The following is a 25,540-nucleotide window of genomic DNA, read 5'->3' as shown; positions in this document are numbered from 1 at the left end:
TATATTGGTTTAATTTGCAAATGGTAAAATTGTATGCTGCTCACTTTCAGTATGACATCTGTGTTGCAAGAATGGCCACCTGGACTTAATCTGAACATTATGAGGATCAAAGAGAGAAGCTGAAATGGAGAAAGAGGGAGACATATGAACATATGAAGCCATTTTATATTGAGTTGCTGAGCCAGGGAGTTGATTATCTGTCCTGGCAATACCCACCCATGGTCTTAGCAGTAGTCTGACATTCTCTTTCTAAATAATGATGTCAGGAATGGGACCAGCAAGAATTTAGATGCAAAGGATGTTTTTCTCAGTGGCTTCACCATTGTTATGTCTCTTTTCACATTACTTATCCTTAATTGGAGCATTTTATATGGCAGCAGCAAGAGAAGTAAATAAAGTACTTTTTTCTCTCTCATACCTCTCTGTCACAACCTTTCTCCCAAATTTTGTTGAGACCTGAAGCATGTCCTCTTTCCATTCCATTTGCCATGGCTATTAGCCATCTGAAGCTGGCACTTCATATCCTGCCATATCCTCTAAGTATAGTAGAACTAACGTCATACAAGTCTATTTCTGTAGAGGAGTACAGAGATGGCCTTGAAGAAGATATTCAACAGCTGTTAAGTAAACAGCAGCTGGCTCTGAGAGGGAGTAGGGAGTAGGAAAGAAACTCAAGATTACCCCACTTTGATTCTGTATGGCATAAGAGGGGTCAGAGAGAAATTCTAGCAGGCTTTCAAGATTCTGTTGTTATGCCCTGCAACAGTAGAGTAGAGTTCCAATAGCCCTTGTGGAGTCTGTCTCCTGACCTGCCCTACCTCAAAGGTCTGACGATTTCAGAGGTCTTAAACTTATGGCCGATGGGTCACATTGCCTCCAGTATGTTTTCAGTGGCACCCAGCAACATGTGTAGCCCCTGAGAACACTGCTTAGCAAAACCACCTCAATGACCACAGGAAATGTTCCAGGATAAGGATTGGCCTAGTGGGGGCAGCCCTATCATCTCATCTCAACCCAATCTGGCAGGACTCCCACAATTAGCTGGACCTGGTTGACTGGGCAATACTATGCTGTGAGTGCCCCAAGGCCTCTTGTACCAAGCAGCATTGCCCTCTAGGAGCTCTGCCTGGTGTCGTGCTCTGGGGTGGATCTGAGTCTCTATTAGTGGGATGGCATTTTTTATCCACAAAAAACAAAGAGATACAGGTAATAAAAACAGGAGCAAACAATTATCCAAACAGTAGCCTGCATACACTCAACCTCCAAATGCCTGATGGAACAACCATCAGATTTTAAGTAATTTGTGAAAGGCAAGAAGGTTAGGTGTGTTTCCTATTTCTGAAGGAAACATGTTGCGCAGCATGAGGGCATATTTAATGGTGTACTGTGATGTTTTCTTCATTTGATTCAATAGAGACTTTTGTATTAATATATTGAAGGTTCCTGTGAGTTTATGAAGTAACAGTGAGGTACTTCTGACAATTTGAGTTGTAGACGCTCCATCTATTTCCTTCTCTGTTCATTTTCTTCATCACTGAAAATACCTGAAGGAAGAGTTCCCATTATTGAAACAGATGTGCTTTATTTGTCCAAAATCTGTATTATAGCAGTATTTTTATTAGACCAACCGAAAATTGCATGCAAGCTTTAATCAAAGTCTGGGTTCACACATCATAGTAACTGGAGTTTGCTTAGCCAAAGTTTGTTGGATAAGCTACAAATTGATAAGTTCATAACAACATGCTAAGTCAAAATCAAACCACCTTATGGCTTAAAAGAATGTGAAATCTACACACTGCCCTAAAACAGAATGTGGGGTTGGCTAGAAATTAGGCACTGTTAGATGCTAAGATGGTTTCAAGGGCCTTTAGAAGGCAAAGAGCGAAGAACAGACCACTGGCTACTAAATGCCATCTTCTCCAAATTAAGCAAAATCTAATTAAAACTGCACTTTGCAATTACATTCTGAAATTTGGTTATATTTTCAGTGTAAATTCGTTTTATGGAAAACAACAGCAGTAATAATCTCTCTGTGCAGTATTACATCACACACAATGAACTCAAAAAGGGTCTGGTCATGTTATGTCTCTTCTGGTCGTAAAACTAATAAAATCAGATTTTAGTGTGTCTTGGCCAAAACGAGTTGTATTCCAAACACAAACAGAATTCGTTGTGAGTGGTATCAGTGTCAGCTGTTTTTAAATACTAGAATTCCATCTTTGATTAATTTGGTAGAGATTCTGTTTCATCTATTTCATATATTTACGCTTCACATATTAACCACTACTACTCTGATTAGTTATTAGGGATGTGCAGTACTTTGAATAAGGTTCTCAAAAGGTGCTTCAAAAGTGCCCAGGGGTAATAGTACCCGTCTGCAACTCTTCAAAACATCTGCATCTTTTTGCATGATTGTGCAACAGTTCCAGAGGGCAGACACACTCAGCTGCTTTAAAGAGTTGCTACGTTTGGAACTAAAATGGCTGTATTAATCTATTAGCTATGGATGTATAAAATGTGCAGACTACTTATGAATCTTCTCTAGTAAAGTCGAATAACAGTTTTGCAAAAAAGCAAGTTGTTCTGATGTTTAAAAAGCAAATGCAGGATTTCCAAAGAAGCTTAAGAAATCACGCTATGAAAAATGCAGAGTACGCTTGATTTTACAATTCTGATGCACCTCTTCAGCGCCCCTACCCTGTTACAGAGGGGGCTTTTAGATTAGATGGCGCCATCTACCGCACTAAAACAAGTCCTCCATATTTCCTGTTTTTTCTCATTCCAACACATTTCCCTATTCTTTTGCTCAGTTTCCAATGAATTCCTCAGTAATTCTGTGTAAATTGAAAGCCTGCCCCCTTGCCTATTTTAAAATACTTAGCAGAATATGAAAGGCAGCATCTGTTGATGTTTCAGTAATCTTTCAACACAAAAAGGAGATGGAATCTATTTTGAGCTCCAGTAAATAAGTATGGCTATTAAATAGATTAAAAGGCAATTTATTAGCATTATTAACACTTTGAATTCAGTTACATGTTGTTGCCTTAAGTACTGGAACCCAGACAGGTCAAAATATAGCAAGGTCCAGATGCACACTAAGATTGTATATATGCTGTTGTGAATAAATATTATTTCCAAATAATTTAAGTATCACATTATTATTTGCAGCAGTTACAGTGGTACATAGATTACTTCTTATAATCTCACTATTTTGAAAGCCTGTCCAGAGCTTAAAAAAAAAAGCCACCCCCTTTATTTTGGGGTGAACTTACAATAATAATACTGCTGTAAAATTCTGTTAAAATCAAGATAATGGGGGAAAAAAGTGTGAGGCTCAGTTTAACGATGGGGAAGAAAGGGAGCTTGGTTGCTGTTTTTTCATATACAATTGCAAGCGCCAACTTCATAGTGAATTCTGAATTAGACAACGATGCGATTGATTGATTTCCAAAGTATCAAAATGTTTCTACACAGGAATGATCAACAGAGGGGGAATCGCCAGCTTCACAGAAAATCCAAAGAAGGCTTAGCTATATATCTAACCCGATCTGGGAGTGAGTGTCATAAAGAAGAACAGCGCAAAGAGGGAAGAGGGGGAAGAACTTGAAATCGTTAGAAGTGGTGCACGCGAAGATTTTAAAAAACTGGTGAGAAAAGGCTGTGGCTTTTCCCAGGGAGAAAATAACCTGGTAGAAATGCTGATGGAGATGATTTCTCACTTTGCTAGAAGCAGATGAAAAGGGGACACGGGCCATTCAGACTTGACTACGTTCTCTTTAACTCAGAGGAAATATGCCATTCCTCACGAACAGGCAATTTAAAGATGCGCCCTGCCGTCATATTTTGTCAAAGAAAAATTGCCCTGCTGTCAGTAACCTAGCACCAGAAGTAAACCTTTGCTTGAACGGAGCCTTCCCTAGAACATCCCTCCCCACTGGGGGACCTCCAAAAGGGTTGAACTCCAGCTTCTACAACCCGTCCATGTGGGAGTTGTAGGGTCTGGGGTAATGCAGTGAAATCCATGTGGAAGGCGCCAGGTTGGGAAATCATGCTCTAGACGAATGCCTCCTTATCAGAGATCAAAAGAGAGGTCTGGCAGATGGATGGTCAGATTGGCTGCTTGATGGCTCACGTGAGAAATTAACCAACGCCTGGCACAACATCAACCCCCCACCCCAGTCCGTGTGCTCTTGACAGGTGTTTCCTAAATGTGCTAAACTACCTGCTGCCACAGATTTACAGCAGTTCCCCAGCCGCTCACTGGGCACAAGACACAAAATTACAATAAAACTGAATTGAAAGCCAGGGGGACAAGGGTGTGTCTCACTAAGTCTGCTCCAGACATGGCATTAATTCATTGATTGATTGATTGATTGATTGATTAAATGCAATCAAAGGGGCAGTCCCCCGAACAGGCTGGGTTTAGTTCTCTGCAAAGGTGATCCAAACGGGTTCTGGACTATCATGGTTAGCTCTGCCCAGCCTTAGCTTCCTAAATCAATCCATCCATCAATCAATCTGCATTAGCTCTGCTCATATTCAGAATAAAAATAAAATAAGCTCACTTCTCATCCTACCCACCCCCTGCCCCACTCTCTTTAGCTTCTTCACAAGGCAGCAACCCAGAGGATCAGCCCAGGCGACGTAATCCACTGAAAATGCAGGTCAGGAGACAGATGAAGATCCTTTCCAATAACCAGCCCTCCCTCCAAAGTCTTCAAGTGCTGAGCTCCAGCTGAAAGCTCCAGCGGGGAAGTATTTCAGATTCAGCCGAACAGGCAACCGGGAAGACGCACCTCGCTTAACCTTTTACCCCTCACCAGGTTGTGGTGCGGGTAAAAGGAGAAGGTGGAGCACAGGGTTCAGTTGTGAGGCCATCGTCAACGGCTTTGCCAAGACTCCGGCACGCCCTGAAGTCAAGCCACCCGTCCCCAACTCCAGTGGAAGGAAAGGCACTCTGCATATGCCCAGATTCACTCTGCCTTCAAACGTGGCAGTAGGTCTGGAAGCCGAAGCCAAGATCAGACTATGCCTCCTGTCCTGTTCCAAAAATTGTTATACTCTCCTTTATGTCACTGTCTTTCCCTACATTATCCCCATGTTTTATACTCTTTATCTCTTCCTTTCCATTCACCCTTCATTCTCTTTTATTTCTCCTTTCTCCTTTCATTTTCCCCCCACCATCGCCCTCAACCCTCTTGCATCCTTTCACCACTTTAGGGCCATCTAGCTACACCCGTCTCCTCCCAGACCCACCCAGGCGTCTTCTTTTTCCTCTCATCTGAGTTCCTTTGTACGCAGATCAAGCTTTTTACTCACAGACTGCCTTTGCCAATCGCACTCCAGGAGTTTTGAATAAAGCAAGCTAAAAATAAATGTTTTTTTTTTTTAAAGCGAAAGGAAAGGTTGTCTGATCCACAGTCCTCCTGAGTAGGTGGGCTCAGTTGCACTGAATTTTTTTTTTTAATCCTTTTATTTCTCAGGTGGTTAAAAAGTAGGTGAATGAATAGGATGGAAAAGCACTTCTGGAGGTGCTCATACGCCGGCATGAGGCGGATTTTGACTCAGGGAATCCTATTTTGGGGGGTTTTTTGCGGGGGGGGTAATAGCCAATTGATTATTGAAACCCGTTTAATGGACTTAACTTGTCTTGAGTGGGTAGGAGCGAGTGAAGCCCTAGAGATGGTGTGTTTACACACAGGCTTGTCCATAGCTAACTTAATCCTGGTTTACTCAAACCAATATCCCGGATCCCCCCAACACGCGGACTCCTACGCCGACCACGCTGCACAACAGGCTGCCCTGAAGCCGCGGGTTTGCGCTTCGGCGCCTCACAGCCACTGAGCCGCCACGCCGGCCGGCTTGGTGCGGGGGAAGCCTGCCGCGGGACGTGGAAGCCCCGGCGGGCAGCGGAGCCTCCCCCCCCCCGGAGCCCAGCCACGCGGGGCACCCAGCGCAGAAGGAAGCCCCGCGAGGGCCAGGAGGGATCCCTGGGGCAGGCGGGGCAGGCTCCGCGACGGAGGGGGGGGGCTGCCCGGCCGGCGCGCGCGTGTGGGGCGGGTGGGCGGGCGGGGGCACATGCGTACAAGGCGCTTCTTCTCTCCCTCCTCCCCGCCGCCGCCGCCGCCCCTCGCCCGCCGCCCGCCCGCCCAGTCGTGCCTCCGCCAGCTGCGGGCGGGCGCTTCGTGGCAAGGCGCGCCGGGGCCGGGCGCTGCGGTGCGGTGCGGTCCGGGCGCGCGGGGATGGGGCGGGCGCGCGGCGCGGCTCCCCTTCCCTCCTTTCTCCCGCGGCTGGCCGCCGGCCTCGGGCGCTGGGGTGAGTTTCCCGCCCCGCGGGCATGAAGGGGCGGCCGCCGCCGGGCTCGAGCGCCGGGCGGAGGCAGCGGGAGCGAGGAGCCGTCGCCGGAGGGGCGAGGCGGCGAGAAGCAGGAGGAGGAGGAGGAGGAGGAGGATGAGCCCCTCCGGCTGAACCGCGGCGGCGGCTTCCCTTTGCCAGACGGTCTCCTCTCGCAGCCCCGGCGGCCCCAGCGCGCGCGGAGGAGGGCGACGGGGAAGATGGCTCTGGACAAGGTCTACTTGGTGCTGGAAGGTAGGGGAGAGGCGTCCTTCCCCGCCGCCGCCGCCGCTGCCGCCGCGGACTACAGCCTCCATCGTCCCCAGCGGGCGGAGGGGCAGGGAACGCGGCTGGCGGGGGAAGGAGAGGGGGCGTGCAGTCCGACCCTTCCCCGAGGACGGGGCGGGTGTCTGCGCGCGCTGGGGAAGGGGGCTGCCCTTCGCTTTCCCTCCCTCCGCGCCAATCCCGGGCTGAATTCGGATTAGAGTCCCCTCCGCTCGCCGGGCACCACTGAGGTGCCCGAGGCGGTGGGTTTTCCTTTTGCCCGCGTTGAACGGGAGGGTTCCTCCCGCTGCCTGGTTTGCCAGTTCGGGCAGCGCGATCGGGCGTAGGGCGGCTCGCGCTCCCCGAAAATGCCCGGGAAGGTCGGCTCCGGATTGCCCGTGCTCGGGCTTCGCTGCCCTCCCAGGTCGAGGGTCCAGGACTTCAGGGGAGCTCCCGCAGACCGCGTGGGGGCAGGAAGGCTGCTCTTGGAAGCCCGAAGGGGAGCTCCCTCCCTGGATTGGGACCGGGTCCCTCCAGCCCCACTTCCGCAAGGGGTCATCCAGATGTTTTCTGCCCTGGGGATGAGTGGGGCGAGTCTGACAGCTGGGGGGGGCAAAAAGCCAGAGGTCGGTGAGCATTCAGCCACTGCTGCTGCCCCTTCAGGGTGGGGGGGGCGGAGGGCTGGGGCATCCCCAAACTGCTCTGCAGAGAGGAGAATGGAATAGGTAGCACGGTTGTTTCTATTATAAATTAATTAATTCAATTAAATACAGCCGCCCACTCCAGTGGACTCATCTTCCAGGTTAGTGTCTTCTTAGTTTTGGCAAACAGGGTTTGAAAATCCAGAGTTTTCTCTTTCCTCTCTCCCACCCCACATTTATTTATTTGCTTTTATTTTTTATCACCCGGAGGCAGTGCACACCCCTAAGGTTCCTGCCTCCTCCTTTCCCCACAGCAACAGCCTTGTGAGGTGGGCTGGGCTGAGAGAGAGGGACTGGCCCAAAGTCACCCAGCCGGCTTTCATGCCTAAAGGAGGACTAGAACTCACCATCTCCTGCTTTCTAGCCCAGCACCTTCGCCACTACACCGAACCAGCCCTTTTTCTGCGAATACTGCGATGATGCACAAGGGAGGCTGAAGTTTCCACCTCCCTCTAGATCAAAACTCTGACCCCAAACCTGTCCCAGGCTTGTTAGCTCTGGGCTACTTGGCCAGTGGAGAGAAAAGACTTGCACTGGGCATTCTCCATCCAGCGATTTTGGCCTCCTTGTTCCTACAGTGGGGGGATTCCTGATTTCCTTGCGATTCTTGAAGCTCTTGGTTCAAGAGGAAGCAGGCTGGCTTTGTGGTGAAAGAACGAATGTGGGATTTCCTGACTGGTGTGTGATTTCCTCCCCCCCCACACACACACGTGCACACAGACACGCAGGCAGAGGCATGCACACTTCTTTCCCCCTCCCTCCCGCACATGTGAGAAGCAGATCACATTGTATTCCCAACCGACTTCAGTTTCCACCTCGGTGCCTCCTTGGGACTTTGTGAAGGCGAGAAAGAGCTGCACCACACGGTCCTCTAAACTTGGAATTGCTAGTGTGTTTTGGTGACACATCGAAGAAGAAGAAGACACGCTCCTCCTTTGCCTTCTGCCAGAGATGCAAATTGGCTGAGATTTGTGTTACCTGCTCCTTGCGAAAGTTTAATGGCCTGGATCTACTAATGAGAGTGGGGGTCACGGCTTCCTGTTCTAGCCTGTCAGACGAAATGTCCCTAGTACTCAGAGCCAGGTTATGAGTCAGGCGTGTCCATGTCTACTCAGAAGTAAGTTGGGCTGGGCATTTATTCCACAGGAAGGAGGCACACCAGTATAACCTAATGTTATCTATCAGAATATATGAGATGCAGTCATGATATTCCAGATATAATGTAGCAGAGACCCCAGATTTCCTTTTAGTCTCATCAGATCTGTAACTATATCATGCAACTCTCTCAAAAGTCCTATTGTAGCCAGCTGATGTTGGCACGTCCCCTGCTTTTTCCAGACTTGATCTTGATATACAGTCATTACTTGTTTTGCATTTAATATCTAGGGCTGGCTATTTCAGAACATCTGTAACTGATTCCTTTCATACCCATCTGAGTGTCTTTTTTCGATCTGGCTACAAAGCCGAAGTCCACCATCCCTTCTCCACAGTGTCAGGAGCGTAATTTAAAGCTAGCCCCTAGGAAAATACTGAAACTGTGTTTTCAGTGCAAAATTTTGCTACCGTCAAATGTAATTCAAATAGCTTGCAGTTTCTTTCTGGGCACCTATTGCTGAAAGAATTGTGTTGTTTCTTTTCAGGTTGGCAGCTCAGTGGGTTTTAGGGGTAGTATAGCATCACAGAAAAAAAGATTAGGCAGTCAGGAAAGAAGAGTGCCTGGAAATAATTTTAAAAAGCTCGTGAGAATCCAAGGTTCCCTGTTTCTTTTCTTGTATTTGCAGAAGAAAGCACTAGTGTTCACACTTGCTTCTAAGAGTTGAGCCTTCAGAGTGCAGAGTTTCCCAGTCATTTATCACCTTTTGTCAATAAAAGCAGCCTTCTTTGGTTAAAAACAAAAACTGCAAAGCAGTAAATTGCGCAGGATTCCCAAACGTTCCTTATCTCATTCTTCCTGTTTATCTTTTACTTCCTTCTAGATCTCATTATTATTTTAAAAGCTTCTTTATCTGAAACTTTTTCACTGTGTGTAATAATATTTGTCTTATATACTTCTCCAGCAGAAGTGCAGAGAGAAAAAAAATATGCATGGGAAATCAGGCATTCCAGAAGATTTGCGGTCCCTATATATTTTAATCTGCTGTAACTTTGGACGTAATATAGAAGTTGGAAGTTCTGGCATTTTTTTGTCAAATGTTGATTTAAGAAACAGAGGGGGTTTGAAATATTGGTTTCTTAATTTAAGATGCAGACAAATGGATGCTGACAGAATTTAGCTTATATTTTGAGCTAGGCTGACCTCTTATGGTATTCAAGTAAAGTTGTCTTATAAATTTGCGAATCAAGTTAATGATATCATATAGTGGAGATATGATGAGCATAATTATTATTTAGATTTAGTAATATCACTTTGTCAAGTATTTAAGTATGAATATCAAATACTTAAGGAAGTTGCAGCATTTTGATAACTTCATGCTGATGGTTTCCTTTTCAGAAATGCAGAAAATGTGTTGACATGCATATTGACTTAATTTTATGTTTTCGAAACTTACATGAAATTTTAAATTGCAGAACAATAATAACAAAAGATGTTAAACAAAAACACAATAGCACTATAAACACAAATAGCCAACAGAAATTTAAGAAGACTGTAGCAGATCTGTAGGCCATTATTATTATGACATGTTATGGATTGACTGCTGTGGAAAATAAGTGAGCTATAGGCAAAAAGGTCATTTCTCCATTTTAGGTAAATTAGTTACTTCTAATGCTTAAGCTAATTTAAATTCTGATGAAAAGAATTTGCTTCAGAAGATAGCAATGCTTCTTAAACATTTAACCAGTAATGACAGCTGAGCAAGCCACTATAACTCAGAGAAGTTTCATATTTGTATCACCTTTAATTAGTCTTACAAACAAGAGGCTTAAAGCTTAGACAAATACACTTGGCATTTGGCTCTGTGAAAATATTCGAACTTAGAGAAAGGCTGCTCCAAGTGTCCCAGAAATGACGTAGTCTTAGAATGAGGTTGAAATAATCTGTTCTGACCATTCTGATATGCTTCAAATGGTCTCTTTTGAGGTCAAAGCAAATGGAAAATTCCAAGCTTGGAAAGTTTCACCCTCAAAAGGTTTTGCACAAAAGGTTTTGTGAGGGTTCTTTACTTTCCAAGGACTGGACGCACTGCAGCATAGCAAATCTGTACACAATGCTTTATTGCAGCACACACCTTCCCAAAAACAGACTGTTGCTCTCCACCCATCTAGGACTTGCAAGGTGATGCCATGTAAATAGGTCTTGAATACGCAGTCCTTTAACACTTCGTTCAAGCAAAAGTCTGCAAGTCTGTAAAGTGGCAGACAACCTTTGTCTCCTTCCAGAAATTCTTACACTGGTTGGGATGAGATGCTGTCTCAGTGTGGTTGTTTCTCTTCTAGTTGATACCGAGCTCCTGGGAAAGCTCCAAGCAGGATTCCCACCAGGATATGCTGCTCACTGTAGCTTACCTGGCAGTTGACTAAGAGTCCTCTTGCCTGCTTGTAATAGCTGCCAATCTCCAGACGTCGCCTCCGCTTCCCTGTCTGCATGCTGTTTCCTTGTTTCCTTATCTCCTTTTCTCCTACACCCCTCCCCACTCTGTCTTAACGTTTGTTCTGGTAAGCAAAGGGCCTGGGTGGGGTGTGGCTGCCTCTGGATGTCAGCAGGCCCTTGAAAACACCAGGGTGTGCCTCAATTCTCACAGGCTGCTGGAACGCTGTCTTGGATGCTTATGGGTAAAGTTGGAGTGAATGAATGAACACATGAAGGAAATGGGCTGAGAAGCGTTTCTGCCTGGCTGCAGCTGCTTCTCCATAAACAGCAACCCCAACTTCACTCCCTCACAGCCTTGCATAGCATCTTTCCCCAGATTTGACTGGGAGGAGGACAGGCATGATTATTTTAAAAGGGATCTTTGGTCACCTTTTCTAAAAACATAAATGCGAAGTATATTTTCATTCGCCAAACTGAAGAGGTGTATTAAGCTTAACATGATTTTACTTTGCTTCCACAAATGACTTATGACCATACGCTTCAATTGTCCTTTCTTAATAACATCTTATCCAAAGTTGCCACTGTGAGATTCTGTAAGCTAAAAGGAAGATGCCTGTGCAGTCCTAAAAACAACCTGGAATAGATCTCAATCTTTCTGGAAGTTGTGAATCTTTGGAATCCTTTTTTATACACTTACTAGAGAAGTCAAGGGTGCCATGCCATCATTTTTTAACTTCATTTTAAATTTACCAGGATAGCATTTTATTATGTATTATGTAAATTGGGTTATGATTTTAAAGACTTGATAGCATACAATATATGCCTGTAGTTTAGAATTTAATATAATTTGATCACAGAAACTTACCTTCATTAGTATTAAAGTAAATGTCTTAAAGGATACTACAGGTAGTCCCCGGGTTAAGAACGCCCAGTTTACGGATGACCCATATTTAAGAACAGAGCCTATTGTAGCAAAATGAGTTAAATACACCATGATTCGAGTTACATGCACAATGGATCGAGTTAATTACACAGTACTACTTACACAGTATTATACAATAAAACTGTTCTGGTTTACATACAAATTGGCCTTAAGGACAGACCTTGGGAATGTAACTCGTTCTTAAACTGGGGAATACCTGTATTTATATGGTAGGTGGATGAATAAAAGAGATCCAACTTCAAAACCTCAGTAAACTATGATTACTCATTGAGGGCTTTGAGTAACATCACAGTTTCTCATTCCCATAAAAATGTTATTACCTACGTAGCCAATTTTCACTTAATGAGCAGCTTAACTTTTTCCCCCAGTATATTAATTTTTACTGTACTCCCATACTTTACTACAGTGATACTAAGCAAGAAATAGCTATATGCAAGATGTTGCTCTACTGATATATCAAACGACACTCAGTATCTTCTGGTACAGCAACTCTTCAGCAAAAAACATTCATTTTTTAAACTTCAAAATGATGCCGAACTCCCTTTAATAACAACAATTATAATAAACAATTGGATTTTATTGACAGCAAAGTTTATTGGATTGTTTCAGCTAAATAGAGAAAACATCAGGATAAAAATATATGTGGATCAGGAGGCTCCTGAATGTGTCCTTCTAAATAATATTGCCTGTGCCAACAGATGGCTGAGTTCCCTTTAACCTTAGCTTTTCAGGGTATTGTTGAATTACAGTATAGCTGTTTTGTGGAATTTGGAAGAGGGGGAATTATGTGCTAAATGCTTTCCAATTGAGAACAGCATTCAGATATTAAATAGTAGTCCTAACTCCATAAATATTAATACACACACACACACACACACACACACACATATATATATATACGCTAATAAAAGCAGCTTTGCATTTTTCAGTCTTTTTCTTTTCTAGAAAATGTAGCTCCCTTTGAGTCTTTTGACAGTTTTCTTTGAGGCACATAGAGAGATCATGGAATGGAAGCTAATGCTGCTTCAAATGGAATTAATTTCCCAGATTTTCTACTCACTAAAGTCTTGCAGTATTCTAAGTAGAGACTGCAAGCAGGGGATACGGTGAAATATAAAAGGTCTTTTATAACCATTGTAATACTTGCCTCAGTGTAGCGCATGAGAGGCATGGGATAATGTTCCATTACTTGCTTTAGACAACACAACCAGAATTTCCAAAATAAATGAGATCTTTAGCTAACAAACTTTGATTTATATATTGAATGTTCTATTTTATTAAAGTTCATTAAACAATTTATTAAACAGTTCTCGGAAGCCCTTGCAGTGAATGTCATGCTTCTGAACAGTATTCCCATTTTCACCACTATCAGCTCAACTCAAGCCCTGACAACACAGTATCACTAGTCCTTGGTGAGGTACAGCTTCATAGAGATGCAGACAAAATGGAGTGAAAAAGAAAAAGATGGAAAGAAGGACAAAGAGAAAAGATGTGTTACTCCAAGTAAACTCATGTAGTTCAGTTTTGTGTCTAACTTTCAAGCACCTTTTCTTCTGTTGTAGAGCTAAAGGAATTAGGGACTCAGGTTTTATAGAGCCAATAGTATTCCTGATGATAAGATGAAAAAATGCTCTTCTGAACAGTTGAACATCTAAAATTAATGTAAAAATATAAAATCTAGTCAAAGGGTAAGAAATGCTGTGGGTCAAATGTATAAAAAAATTGTACTTGGTCAAAGATATACAAAATGAACCAGGTAACAGCACTTTTAAGATCTGTTGTATCCCTCCATTTCCCTTATTGCAATATTTTCTGCTTAATTTGTGTCGAGTACGAATTAGCCATCCAGTTTCCAACGTATATACAAAGATAGCATTTTACTGACACGTGACGGCGTTTTCTCTGATTGTCTGCAACCATGGGAAAATTGGAAATACAAATAACTTGGTAATATAAGTATTGTTGTTTAACACCAATAGAGCCCCTACAAATTTTCTAAGTATTATACAGATTTTTTACATTTCAAAAATATCTACTGCGTCACCAATGGTCCCCCGGGCTATATACATGCACGTTAAAAGTTCAATTAAATTTAACATTAATGCAGTACAGAATAAAAATAACAGCTCACTCAAGCCACCGTTCCTAAAACGCTTATGAGAATATCAAGATCTTGGCCTATCGTTGAAAGGGCCATAATGCAAACACCTTTTCTAGGAAAGGTGTTGAACAAATAGGGCACTGCTACGGAGACCACCCTTTCCTATCCATCACTTTACCCCGTTGTATGGGGAAATCTGAAGAAAGGCCTCTGATGAAGATTTTAGTGTCTGGGTGGGAAAAAATGGGAGAAGATGCTCCTTCAAGTATCCTCATTTCAAGCCACTTAGGGCTTTGTGTACTATTGTACTAGAAATGTACTTATAGTCAATACAGGTGACAAAGAGCTGCCATAAACGTGCTCCCATTGACCAGATCCAGTCAGTAATTTAGCAGCTCTATTTGAGGTTTCCAAACCATTTCGAAGGCTGGTCAATGGACCATAGGGCCTATTGCCATAATTCAACTGGGATGGTTTTAGGGCATTCACAACTGATTACGAAGTAGTCTTTCCCCAGAAGGAGTCATAGCTGGTATATGGGAAGCCTCCAAAACAGCCAAGAGAGTTCCAGTCCCCTGTCTTTTATAGCAAGGGTCATCCCACAGAGTGATTAAGGCAGTTCCTGTTGCAGAATTAGGCCTAGAAGTAGACTGAAATAGTTCTGGAAAGTTACTTCCATTGGAGCTGATCAGCAGCCACTTGCTTGAGCACTTGAATACAGGTGGAGACCAGATCAGGATCCATTAGCCTCCAGGTGCTGTTTTAATAGGTGTTTCCACCCTTGCAGAGGGGGAAGGCCACTGAAAGTCTAAACTTCCCTTGACTGTGACAAGGGAGTGCTTAAATCCCACATTTGCAGTTCACTATCTTTGTGGCCACTCAGGAAATCCATCTCCAAAGTTTGATGTGTCATATTCATTGGGCAAATGTCACATTGAGATAGCCTCCTGCTTGTCACGCCAGCTATAAAATTCTGAGCTGCATTGCCATGATTGTCCTTAGCACCAAATGAAAGGCTACCTGAGTCAACTCAGGTAGGGATGCTGATCAGCAACAGAAAGGTAATACATTGGTACAACCCCTAATTTGGCCCTCAGTTCAATTATGCTGTAGATGAGAGAAGTTTTATTCTGGACTTACAGCATTTAACATGAGCCCTAGTCATCAGAAGTTCAAAGATTCGCCTCATCAAAAATACAAGCTTCATGTAATTCTCCATAATCTAGTGTAGAATCAGATTTTAAAGAGGCATGTTTACAACAGAGCTGGGCAACAGATGGTCTTTCAGATATTGCTGAACTACAACTCACAGGATCTTTTACCACTGTCTGTGCTGGCTTATATTGTAAGGAGCTGTAATTTGTCAACATCTGGGTGGCCACTACCACGAACTGAAAGTGAAAATTAAGTATTTAGCCCTTACAGTGGGGATTAGGTTGGATTGTTTTCCTAACCACTTTGAGATTAAATAGATCTTGCAATATGCTGGATAGATAAATAGGACATATTTTTCAAGCACTTCCCCTTATTGCCAATTTTATGGAATCCAATTAAATTAGTTGTGCCAATACATAACTCAGATTTCTCTTCCTGCCTCTCTCAAGAAAAACTCTCACAGGTGACAGGATGACTTAGGTGCTGTAGTAATTGCCATGTTACATTTATTGGACTACGAATAGAAGCTGCCGAAGATAATATAGGGACATCCTTACAGCTGTTGTAACTTCAGTGCTCTCAGATAGGACCGTGCGGTGATCCAGTTTTGAAGAAGCAAAGGTCACACATGCGGACCTGACCGTACCCCTTGAAATCAGATGGACCTTTCCCTGGAATTATGCATCACAAAGAAAAAGGAAACAAAGATTTTCTAGAGTTGTTGACGGATACAACAGGTGTGCTTGTGCACTCTCTGAATCAGCTTTTCCCCTCTGAATCCAGATCGCTGTACAGCCCCATTGTCAAGCAGGATAACGTACTTATGAAGAAGAATGAGAAGGCCAGATATTCAGGCTTGAACCAACTTTGAAGTAGTAGAGTGGAATTTGGATAATTTATAGCAGGGTTTCTCAACCTTGGTGACTTGAAGATGTGTGGACTTCAACTCCCAGAATTGAACCATAGCTGGCTGGGGAATTCTGGGAGTTGAAGTCCATACATCTTCAAGTCACCAAGGTTGAGAAACACTGATTTATAGCAACAATATTTCAAAAATTTGACAATCTGGTGGGGTGTATTTGCTGCATTAATCCATGGTTTGTTTTAACTGTGGCTCATTAAGTAACTCACAGAAGTGGTTATCATGTCTGCTAAACACTAGTTGTTCCTGTGGTATTAAATTATTTCTAGAATTCATGTAGCAAATAAAAATATCATATATTCTCTGTATTATGCATACCCAAACTTTAACTTCCATTATCATGAGAAGAGCCCTAACGTGCAACTGAGAAGCTTCGGATCCCAACCTCCATGTTTCGTTTTTGTTTTTCATTATATCCTATTTTTTAAAAAAATGCTCGTAGTGTGGTAAACAATAATAATGCGGCTAATAACGTTCTGGGTGATAAACTGGCGTTTTTTGAAATAGAGTTTAGTATTTGTTACTCCCTTGTAGTATGTCAGTTTTTCAGGAATCCTAGTTCAGTTTCTTCCTCCTTACAACCCCGTTCTGTTGGCAATAGTAGTGAAGTGGGAATTACAGGTGTTCCCAACCTGAGATAATCTTACCAGTTGGTCTTTGCTTCATACTCCACATTAAATCGTCTGTACCTGTCTGGCAAGATGTGACCGACCTGGGACGGAGATAGATGACATTTTTGGAGTTTTGTACTACCCGTCAAAGAGGCCCTTGTTCTTTTTTTTCCTGACCTGCCGTAGAAAAGCCCCATTTAAGTTTGCGTCTGAAACTTGTCTTTCTGCAATCGCTCAAGATAGGAGGATCTGGGGTGTTTCTAGAAGCAGGCGTAGTTTTTTTTCCAGTTATGACCTACTGGAATTGCAAAGAAAGGATGAAAGGGAAGGCGTTCCGATAAAGCAAGATGTGGGAGAGTTTGGGTAATGAAAGGGGAGAATGAGGTAGAAAAACAGACATTCAGAGCCGTAACAAAAAGGGAATGGGATGAGGGTTGGTTTAGGGGAAAAAATGTCTAGTATCTTCACCTGCGGTAATTGCCTGCTTATCTGCTCCTTAGCCACGCTGTTCTTGTCCGCCTCTCTTCTACACATACATACACACAGTGCTGAACTATTTATAGAATCAGCGTGAGCTTTCGTGAAAACCAATCAGGTTTTCTAAATTCTTAGGAAGGTTGTTTCTGGAGCAGCAGCAAGATAAGTAAAATTGCAAGATAGTGGCACTGAGAAATGCAGCCTTCCCGTGGTGCCTTTTGTGGATTTCTCGCCTCGATTCAGAACTCCCAAAAGCCGGTTCTGCAAAAGCAAACGTTGGCATCCAATTCGTTTGTCTCCCCCTCTTGAAATAAGCATACAGTAAAGAGGGAGCCATGTTCGATAGACGGATCACTGTCAGTTGGGAGTGACTGGTGGCGTGGGATTTTATATATTTATTTATGTATGTATTTACTTATCTTTCAAATTTGTCACCGCCCATCTCACCACAGAGTGACTCTGGGCGGTTTACAGTCAAAACAGAATAAACATTAATTAAAATAGATGAATATTAATTAATGGATTAAAATAGGCTAAGAACACACTTCCTATATGATACTTCCAAGAGGCGGATGTTAATTAGGGGTTACTGCCTTTGCTATTTGAGATTCTGGGGTGCTGCTTCGCTTTCATTTTTTTCTTAAACCTCTGGGTTAAATTAGATCTGCATATCAACCCATTGAGTTTGACCTGACGCCTACGTGTGCTGTATGTTATGAAAGAAATGATACCAAGGTATGATTTGGTCTAGTTTGGGTAGACTGCTCCATCCCATATTTGCATAGGAATGATCTGGTCTGGGGTTTTTCCTTCTCAGACCAGTAGAAAAGCTTGTTTTCCCATGACTCAGTCTACTCTCGTTTACATAATGCTTCATTTTTCACGGAAGTTTGCAAGGTGAATGTTGGACCATCCTACTGAAACCGGTTCCAAACCCATTTGCAACATCTGTGGAATTGCCACAGGGCTTTTCTTGTTCTTCAGTGGGGCCATTTAGGGTTCAGCTTCATAAAGTGCTTGGAGCTTCTAAACTGATCATGTAGTTTGAAACCAACCTTTGGCTTTACTGTGATGAAAGCACACAGTTAAACTAGGAATCGGAGGCGTTTATCCCCATCATATTGATTATGTATTTCAATACCTTCAGCTATCTCACACAGTCATTCAGGTAAGAAGTATATTGAAGGAATATTTTTTGTTCATTGCAATAATATGTTCTTGAGCTACATCAGATCCTTATACAAAGCTCTGTGGAGTAATTGACATAATTCAGTCGAAGAAGAAGGAGAAGAAGAATCCTCCACCTTCTCCTCCCATGCTTATACCTGAATTGTCAATATCCAACAGACCCTCCGTGGCCCAATATTAGAATTCTTCCATGACAAGACAGTTTGGTCAGGCAACAGCTTACCTCTTTATTTTGTTAAATGCTGTCTTGCTACATCACTTTGTCAGTGGTTAGCCTTACGTAGACTCTGGAAGAAAAAAGCTAGCCTTGTAACAGCAAGATGTAAAAACCAAGGGACTGATTTAAAACATAGTTCTTTTTTCTTGGTGGCAACTAATTAATAGTGCAGCCATACCCTAGAGACACATAATAGAAAATAGGATTTTCTCCTTTATGATGTCTGTTCTATGTCTAGAGTAGGTCAGTAGTGATGAAAAGCAGTTAGCCATCTGCGGCAGCTGCAGGACCGTCTGTTGGGAAGTTACATTCTGCTGTAGATCGGTATTAATGAAAACAGTGACCTAAGGGTGTGTGTGTGTGTGTGTGTGAGAGAGAGAGAGAGAGAGAGATCTTTAATGGAATATTAACCATGTTTGAAAGATAATGTAAGTTTGCTAGAAGAACTTGCAGAAGAAGACAGTTGACTATAAGATAAGGCAATTCTCGTATAAATTATCGGCTTGAAAAGGCACAACACGTCATATGAATCCAGAATATAAACATAGGTCCCACCTTTTTATTAAAAGAATTAGCTCTTAAGATGCCCTGGCTGTGTTATCTCTGTGTAATGTATTGAGTTTATGTCTTGAACTACTCATGCAGCAAAATGAGATGCTAGAATCCAGAGGTGGTATACTCGACAGGTCACTTCAAGCTGGAGAGAATATTTAAAAAAAAAATCACACGTGTATTTAAAAAGCCAGCACATGAGACATTCAGATACAGTGTGCTCTGTGCTATAATAGGTATTCCCTTAATAGAAAATATGTAGCTGAGCAGTAAAAATGTGATATTCCCCATTCTATTTGCTGTATCCTGTTGTGTCACCTCAGAAAGTTACTGGCACCCTTTGCACCAGGGTTCAGAAGAACTGTAAGAAGAGTTTTTAAAAAAGATAAATAAAAATGAAGTGGCAATAAGAGGTAGTCCTTTCAGTGATAGCATTTATCCTGTAAATGCCCTCTTATTTGCAAGGTGTCAGGCCCTGGATATTTTGGAAATGTGTAGAGTTGATTTTTTTTCTTGTTCTAGATAAAGGCTGCTAATATTATTGGTGACAGTGGGCATAAAATGTTCAGAATTGATTTTGTGATTCCTCTGGAGTCAAGTAGCAAAGTAGCCTGTATATAACATGTCCCTTTTCTTTTATTTATACATTTCTTCTGTTGTTGTTTTCTCTCCAGTGTTCTTGATAACTATACTGGTAGTGGAAGGCATTGCTGTGGCTCAAAAAACACAAGGTATGGTACGAGAAATTATATGAGGAAAAGTTTGTAATCGCATTTCTGCACTGAAAGTTAAAAAATCAAAATACGCCGTTATTGAAAGACGTTTTCTTTGATCACTCAGAAAGGTATAGAACCGTCAGATGATAAATCTGTAAAGTCTCCTGGATTGAAACATAAGAGTATTTCAAATGTTTGTCCAAATCATGGTCCGTGAAGGATGAGATAAGCACATTTGCTGCGATTTGCCCCTTGCCTCAACCAGCGCATAATGGAAAATAGGCAGAAATGAGAGAGAATGGTGGGGCCCCAGTATTCATCCTCAGCTTCTTCATCTGTACAGTGGCTAATTCTGTGAATCACAGCTGTATAGACTGAAGAGTAAGATTTCTTAATTCAACAGATTTTTATATCATGTAGACATTAAAGGCTAATTAACTTTTCACAAAATAAGCGTTGTACATTAATGGCTTTCTGAAAAAGAAGCAGCCTTGGGGGGGGAAACGTGTGGAGTAATTAATTCTTAGAAGACTTTCGTGTAAATAAAGTTGACGTTGTAATATATCATATGATGTTTGTATGCAAGGGTATAGATATCCTTGTGTTTTAGGCTTCTGTCCCTTAAAGCAGGTGTAGGCAAAACATTTCCCCTCCAAAGGAGTGCTACATTCTCTTGAGTGTAATTTCAAGGGTGGGAGAGCAAATATGAATGTTGGGTGGCTGGAATGAATGAATGAATGAATGAATGAATGAATGAATGAATGAATGAATGAATGAATTTTAAAAATTTTAAAAATTTGAATGTTGGGTCAAAGGTAGGTGCGCCCACCCAAATTTCCCTGTCTTTAGCTTTCTTACCATCTTCTCTGTTTCCCTCCCAGGTCAACAGGCTGCAATAAACTGATTTTGCCAGATATCTGAATTAACTGCTAATAGACCACTACTGCAATTAGGACAAAGATGACATGAAATTCAGCTGAGGGCTGTATGACGCTCTAGGCTTGCGTAGTTTAGACAGAACACAAAACAATTGTCCAGTCCTTTCTCTTCCTTACTGCAGAGTTTAAATTCTCATTTTTAATTTGGCCAGGTATAATTTAAGAGGATGTTGAAAATGTAAACACGGGGGAGGGGGGTTAAAATGAAATAAAATATTCAGAAATGATGTAAACTAGAAATAGGGGTGACATGGAGCCTAGATATTGAACATAAGTGGGCACCTCCAGAGATAAAGAAGCTGGGCTCTGTGACAGTGTAACCCTGTCTTAAATTCTACGGCAGGTTTTTCCATTATAAAGAGATTAAAGGTACAGAGTCACTTTAATCAAATTCTTGATGCCTTTTCAGTCTTTCAGGATGTTCCCCCCTTCCTCTAGTCTAGTCTACAATCTTGGTATTTCCTAGTGGTCTCCTTTTCATGCACTAATCAGATCTGTCCCTATTTAATTTTCTGACATCAAAGTCAGCTAGATGCTACCACCTGCTTGTGGACTATGAAGAGATTGTTTATTCACAACTGGAAAGAAATGATTTTATGGGAATGGATGTACATCAACAGGCTGTATCCTCAGTTTGATGCTGTCAGTCCATGCAGCTCATTATTCGGAAGCAGATTGATGTTTGTTGAGATCTGCTAGAATGACAATGAATTGTGTTTTTGTGTTTCCTTCAAAAAGTTGGGCAGAATATTGGAAGTAACCGCATGGCTTCTACTCAGTGTAGTGACTGGGTACGAACAAGCAATGGAGGTCATTTTGCTTCATCCAACTTTCCTAACTTCTACCCACCCAACCAGGAATGCGTCTATATTTTAGAAGGTATGGACATATCTACATTTTTTTTTAATGTCCCATTACTGCAAGTAAGAATAACTCCCATACAAACACATGTGGAATAACTAAGTAACATACACTGACTCAGGAATGCTGACTTTAAGTTCACTGCAACAGCTAGTTATGAAATTCACTTACCCTCAACAAGGACAACAAACATTATGTCTATGCATTGTCATGTCACAAGCAAAAAAACCAGAACTAAATATTATGTTAGTTTTAAATATTCATTTGTTCCAAAAGCACTTGGCTTTTGGATCACCTTGAGCAGTGCTAAATAGATGTTTCCTTCTTTGGGCACCCCAAATTCTATTAGAGGGGAGGCAAATCTATGTGCTGTTCAAAAGGCTTGCCTTTCATCTTACCCTTAAGCTCACTTTTGTATTAGTGATGCAGTTGTGGGAATAAGCAGTCACCTTTTTTGTTAACAATATACAAAAAGAGACAGGACAGAAGAGAGGAAGGAATGGATATTGTGCACTGCTTGTGCCCAGACTGTGGATTCATCTTGGAATAAAGTCATGATTTATTCCTGAATCCAAATATATTAACATTAATTTAAAAAATGCAGCTTCCATGTGTCTTGTGGGTATGTATATAGAATCTAAAAGAAACTTGGGCAATCTCACTTATTCTAATGGTTGGGAACGCAAATTTCATTCTCTTGTCTGAATTCCCCTCTAAGAAAGCAGAACTTGCATTTTAAGGGAAGTTTCCATTGATGTCATTGAAGAAATATTTGAACTTAAACAATGAATGAAGTCCTTTAGCCAGAGTAACATCATAGGGATTAATCAACTTGCTTGGTTTCTTTATTATATAAAGTATTTTTATAAGTCGATGAGATTGTTGTATTTATTGTCTTTAATTAAGCTTCTTTATAATTTATTCATATGATTTAATTTGTAAAGGTGGTGATACATGTGCTTATGAAAAATGTAACAGTGTTAATAAGTATTTAAGCATATTGGGACAAATTCTTTGACTTTGTGATTGCATCCAGCGTCATGGTACCTAATTTATGGTATACATCTCTAGTGCCCCTGTTACATTAGTTCATGCTCTATAGAATATTTAAGCTGCAGTTGCTGATCTGGGTAGAAATAAGTCCAACTAAATTCAAGGCAACTTGTATTTTAGCAGATATGTTGTATAGAATTGCACTGCTGGAGACTTAGGTTTACATTCAGATGTTTACTGCAGTGGTGGCTTAATGACAGACCTGTTAATAGTTTTCTTTCTGGAAATTGCTTTCAGTCATTGATGTTGTGAGTTACATTGATCTGGATTGTTTCTGCTTTGCTATAGCGGCCCCACGGCAGAGAATAGAGTTGACATTTGATGAACCGTTCTACATTGAGCCTTCGTTTGAATGTCGCTTTGATCACCTGGAGGTTCGAGATGGACCTTTTGGGTTCTCCCCACTCATTGATCGCTATTGCGGTCTAAAAAGCCCAACCCTGATTAGGTCAACAGGGAGATTTATGTGGATAAAGTTTACTTCAGATGAAGAACTGGAAGGACGAGGATTCAAAGCAAAGTATTCATTTATACCAGGTAAAAATGGTTTTATTGTTCCATTTTTCTTACTTGGCGTTGTAGTGATTCTACTAGAATATAGTATTGGGTTTCTTGTTATACTTGCCAAAACATAATTTATCCTATTTATTCTGCTCATAGTTGTTTTACACCAGTTTTGCTGAGAGCTGCAAATAGATTGTGGAGCAACATTTTATCTGTTAATACTTGACTTCAGGGAGGCAAACATGATAATTCAGCTTCTCGTATTATATGCAGGAATCTCAAACCACGATTCTGAACTGAACCAGGTTTATCCAGGAAAAATGTTAAATTTAAGTGGGGAAAAATGTGCATAATCCCCTCACCCTGTTCAAATGAGATTAGAGGGTTATGAAGCACATGTCAGCTGCCTCATTGTTGAGTCCTTACAAGGATATGTGTGACTGGGATAGGTCACGGAAGGCATGTGCGAGGAGGATACTGGAATGGCAGATCAAGGCTACCAGGAGAGGGTACAAGGCAAGTGCTTTCCCAGCCCCAGCAAGACCGTGAGAAGAAGAGGCTTAGGCTAACCCCTCCCTAGAGTCTCACGGGCTATATCCACTAGTGGCTTTAACATAGATTTAGTCTGGCGAGATTCTGTCTTTAGGGTGTAAGCTAATAAAGGAACTATACTGGACTGGACTGCCTCATCGTTGCTCTTGGGCTGGGCCTGACAGATAAGACACGTGCCATTTCTCAGTTCAGCATCCTAGCGTACTGCATTTTTCTGGCACCTAGATGATCTCCCTTTCTAATTAAGCTTTAGATAGAATAACTTTCTCTTTTTTTTCCCCCTCCTCCTTCTCCGTTACAGATCCTGATTTCACACACCGAGGAGGTATTTTAAATCCAATCCCAGGTATAGTATTACAGCACTAATCTCTTTTGCTCATTGCACTTTAAATCACTTTTATCTTTGGCTTGACAACGTATCGTGTCTTTCCTGCTCCAGACTGCCAATTTGAGCTCTCAGGAGCTGATGGCATCGTGCGTTCCAGCCAGGTAGAACAAGGGGAGAAAGCAAAACTTGGGCAAGCAGTTGATTGCATATGGACAATCAGGGCCACTCCAAATGCCAAGGTGGGTCCACTTAAGAGTTGGAGTGTAATGGGCTTCTACTCATTAGTATCTGAGAACAGCTGGTAGTTCGTAATAATGGCAAGTTGTGTCTCATTCACTGAAATTAATTATTGCCCTGGTGGCTACAAAAGAACGACAACAATTCGGAGTTGCTTTCCTCGGCTGCTTCCAGGCCAAATTAGCAGTGTGACTTTTTTTTGTGACAATTCTTCAGCATTTCGGTGCTTTAAAGTAGGGCGATGTTCTTTATTTTTAATCCAAGGTATAAACATCTGTTTGTGTAGAAATTGCTGATCGATAAAACGGATTAAATAATGTATACTTCTGTCAAGACAGAATTGTATTAATTGGACATAATGACAACTTGCAGGTGGAGGAAATTTTTCTATAGGCATGAATCAAAGTTTGCCTCCTTTTAGAAACTTACAACATGTTGGTTTTATCTTGTATTCTTTCTATCCACAAAGTTCTTCTTTTTATTTTTATGAGTGTTCCCTTTAATTCTGGAAGTCAGGGAAGACAGAACATTTAGGACATTAAGGAATTCTACTTAACAAATAGAGAGTTACATAACGTCTCTTTGCTATTTCAATTATAGCACCTTGGCAATGCAGACTTAATTTCCAGAGGGAAGGAAATAAATTGCTTTGCAGTTTAATCAAGCTTGTTGGGGAAAAGAGAAAAATACAAGGATTTGTTTCTGGTCTTCAAGGGAAGTTCTATTTTCTCTTGTAATGAAATGGATTTTTTCTCTTTGCCCTAGAAAAGTTTTTAAAAAATGTATTTAAGGGTGATTATTGTATCTTTGTGCATGAGAGAATGCAGTGATTAGAAATGGCAAGTTTTATACCCACACACACAAGCCGTGCATCTACTCCTCGTATCTGAATGAAATTCGTAATGCTTCTATGTTTATTTTTTTTTTCCTAATGAAAAACAATGTTTTCCTATTGGGCTTTGTGCAGTTTAATTATTACTTCACTTCTTTTAAACTATTTTCTTTTAACGTCAAATAGATTTATTTGAGATTTCTAGACTATCAAATGGAACATTCAAACGAATGCAAGAGAAACTTTGTGGCCGTGTATGACGGGAGCAGTTCCATTGAAAACTTGAAAGCAAAGTTTTGCAGCACCGTAGCTAACGACGTGATGCTACAAACAGGAACAGGGGTGATACGGATGTGGGCAGATGAAGGGAGTAGATTAAGCCGGTTTCGAATGCTCTTCACCTCATTTGTGGATCGTAAGTAGACCCCGAAGCATGCTGTTGACAAAGATGACACCATCGTGTAAGACTTGCCAGAATTTTTTTTCTTTCTTTCCTGGCATACATTTTTCTGTAAACTGCACTGAG

The 25,540-nt window shown here is 41.8% G+C and overlaps 1 protein-coding gene across 2 annotated transcripts in view; it reads left to right on the top strand.

Moving 5' to 3' along the window:
• Positions 1-6,128: 6,128 nt before the first annotated feature.
• NETO2 (neuropilin and tolloid like 2) overlaps positions 6,129-25,540 on the top strand; it is a 29,347-nt gene continuing 9,935 nt past the window's right edge. Inside the window, exons 1-7 of one of the 2 annotated variants that reach the window (XM_007433391.4) lie at positions 6,129-6,588; positions 19,668-19,724; positions 21,386-21,526; positions 22,850-23,098; positions 23,919-23,963; positions 24,057-24,184; positions 25,201-25,429. In XM_007433391.4, the coding sequence (XP_007433453.3) occupies positions 6,555-6,588; positions 19,668-19,724; positions 21,386-21,526; positions 22,850-23,098; positions 23,919-23,963; positions 24,057-24,184; positions 25,201-25,429 (883 nt within the window). In that variant the 5' untranslated portion in view covers positions 6,129-6,554. Of the gene's footprint in view, positions 6,589-17,741; positions 19,725-21,385; positions 21,527-22,849; positions 23,099-23,918; positions 23,964-24,056; positions 24,185-25,200; positions 25,430-25,540 lie in introns of those variants that run through there. The other variant, XM_088136101.1, reaches the window with a different exon arrangement.

Source organism: Python bivittatus, unplaced genomic scaffold (genome assembly GCF_059951505.1).
Source record: "Python bivittatus isolate LINGU-HERP-01145 unplaced genomic scaffold, Pbiv_v1 ctg000190_np1212, whole genome shotgun sequence".
Taxonomy (NCBI): domain Eukaryota; kingdom Metazoa; phylum Chordata; class Lepidosauria; order Squamata; family Pythonidae; genus Python; species Python bivittatus.
This window is presented reverse-complemented; position numbering and strand designations above follow the sequence as displayed.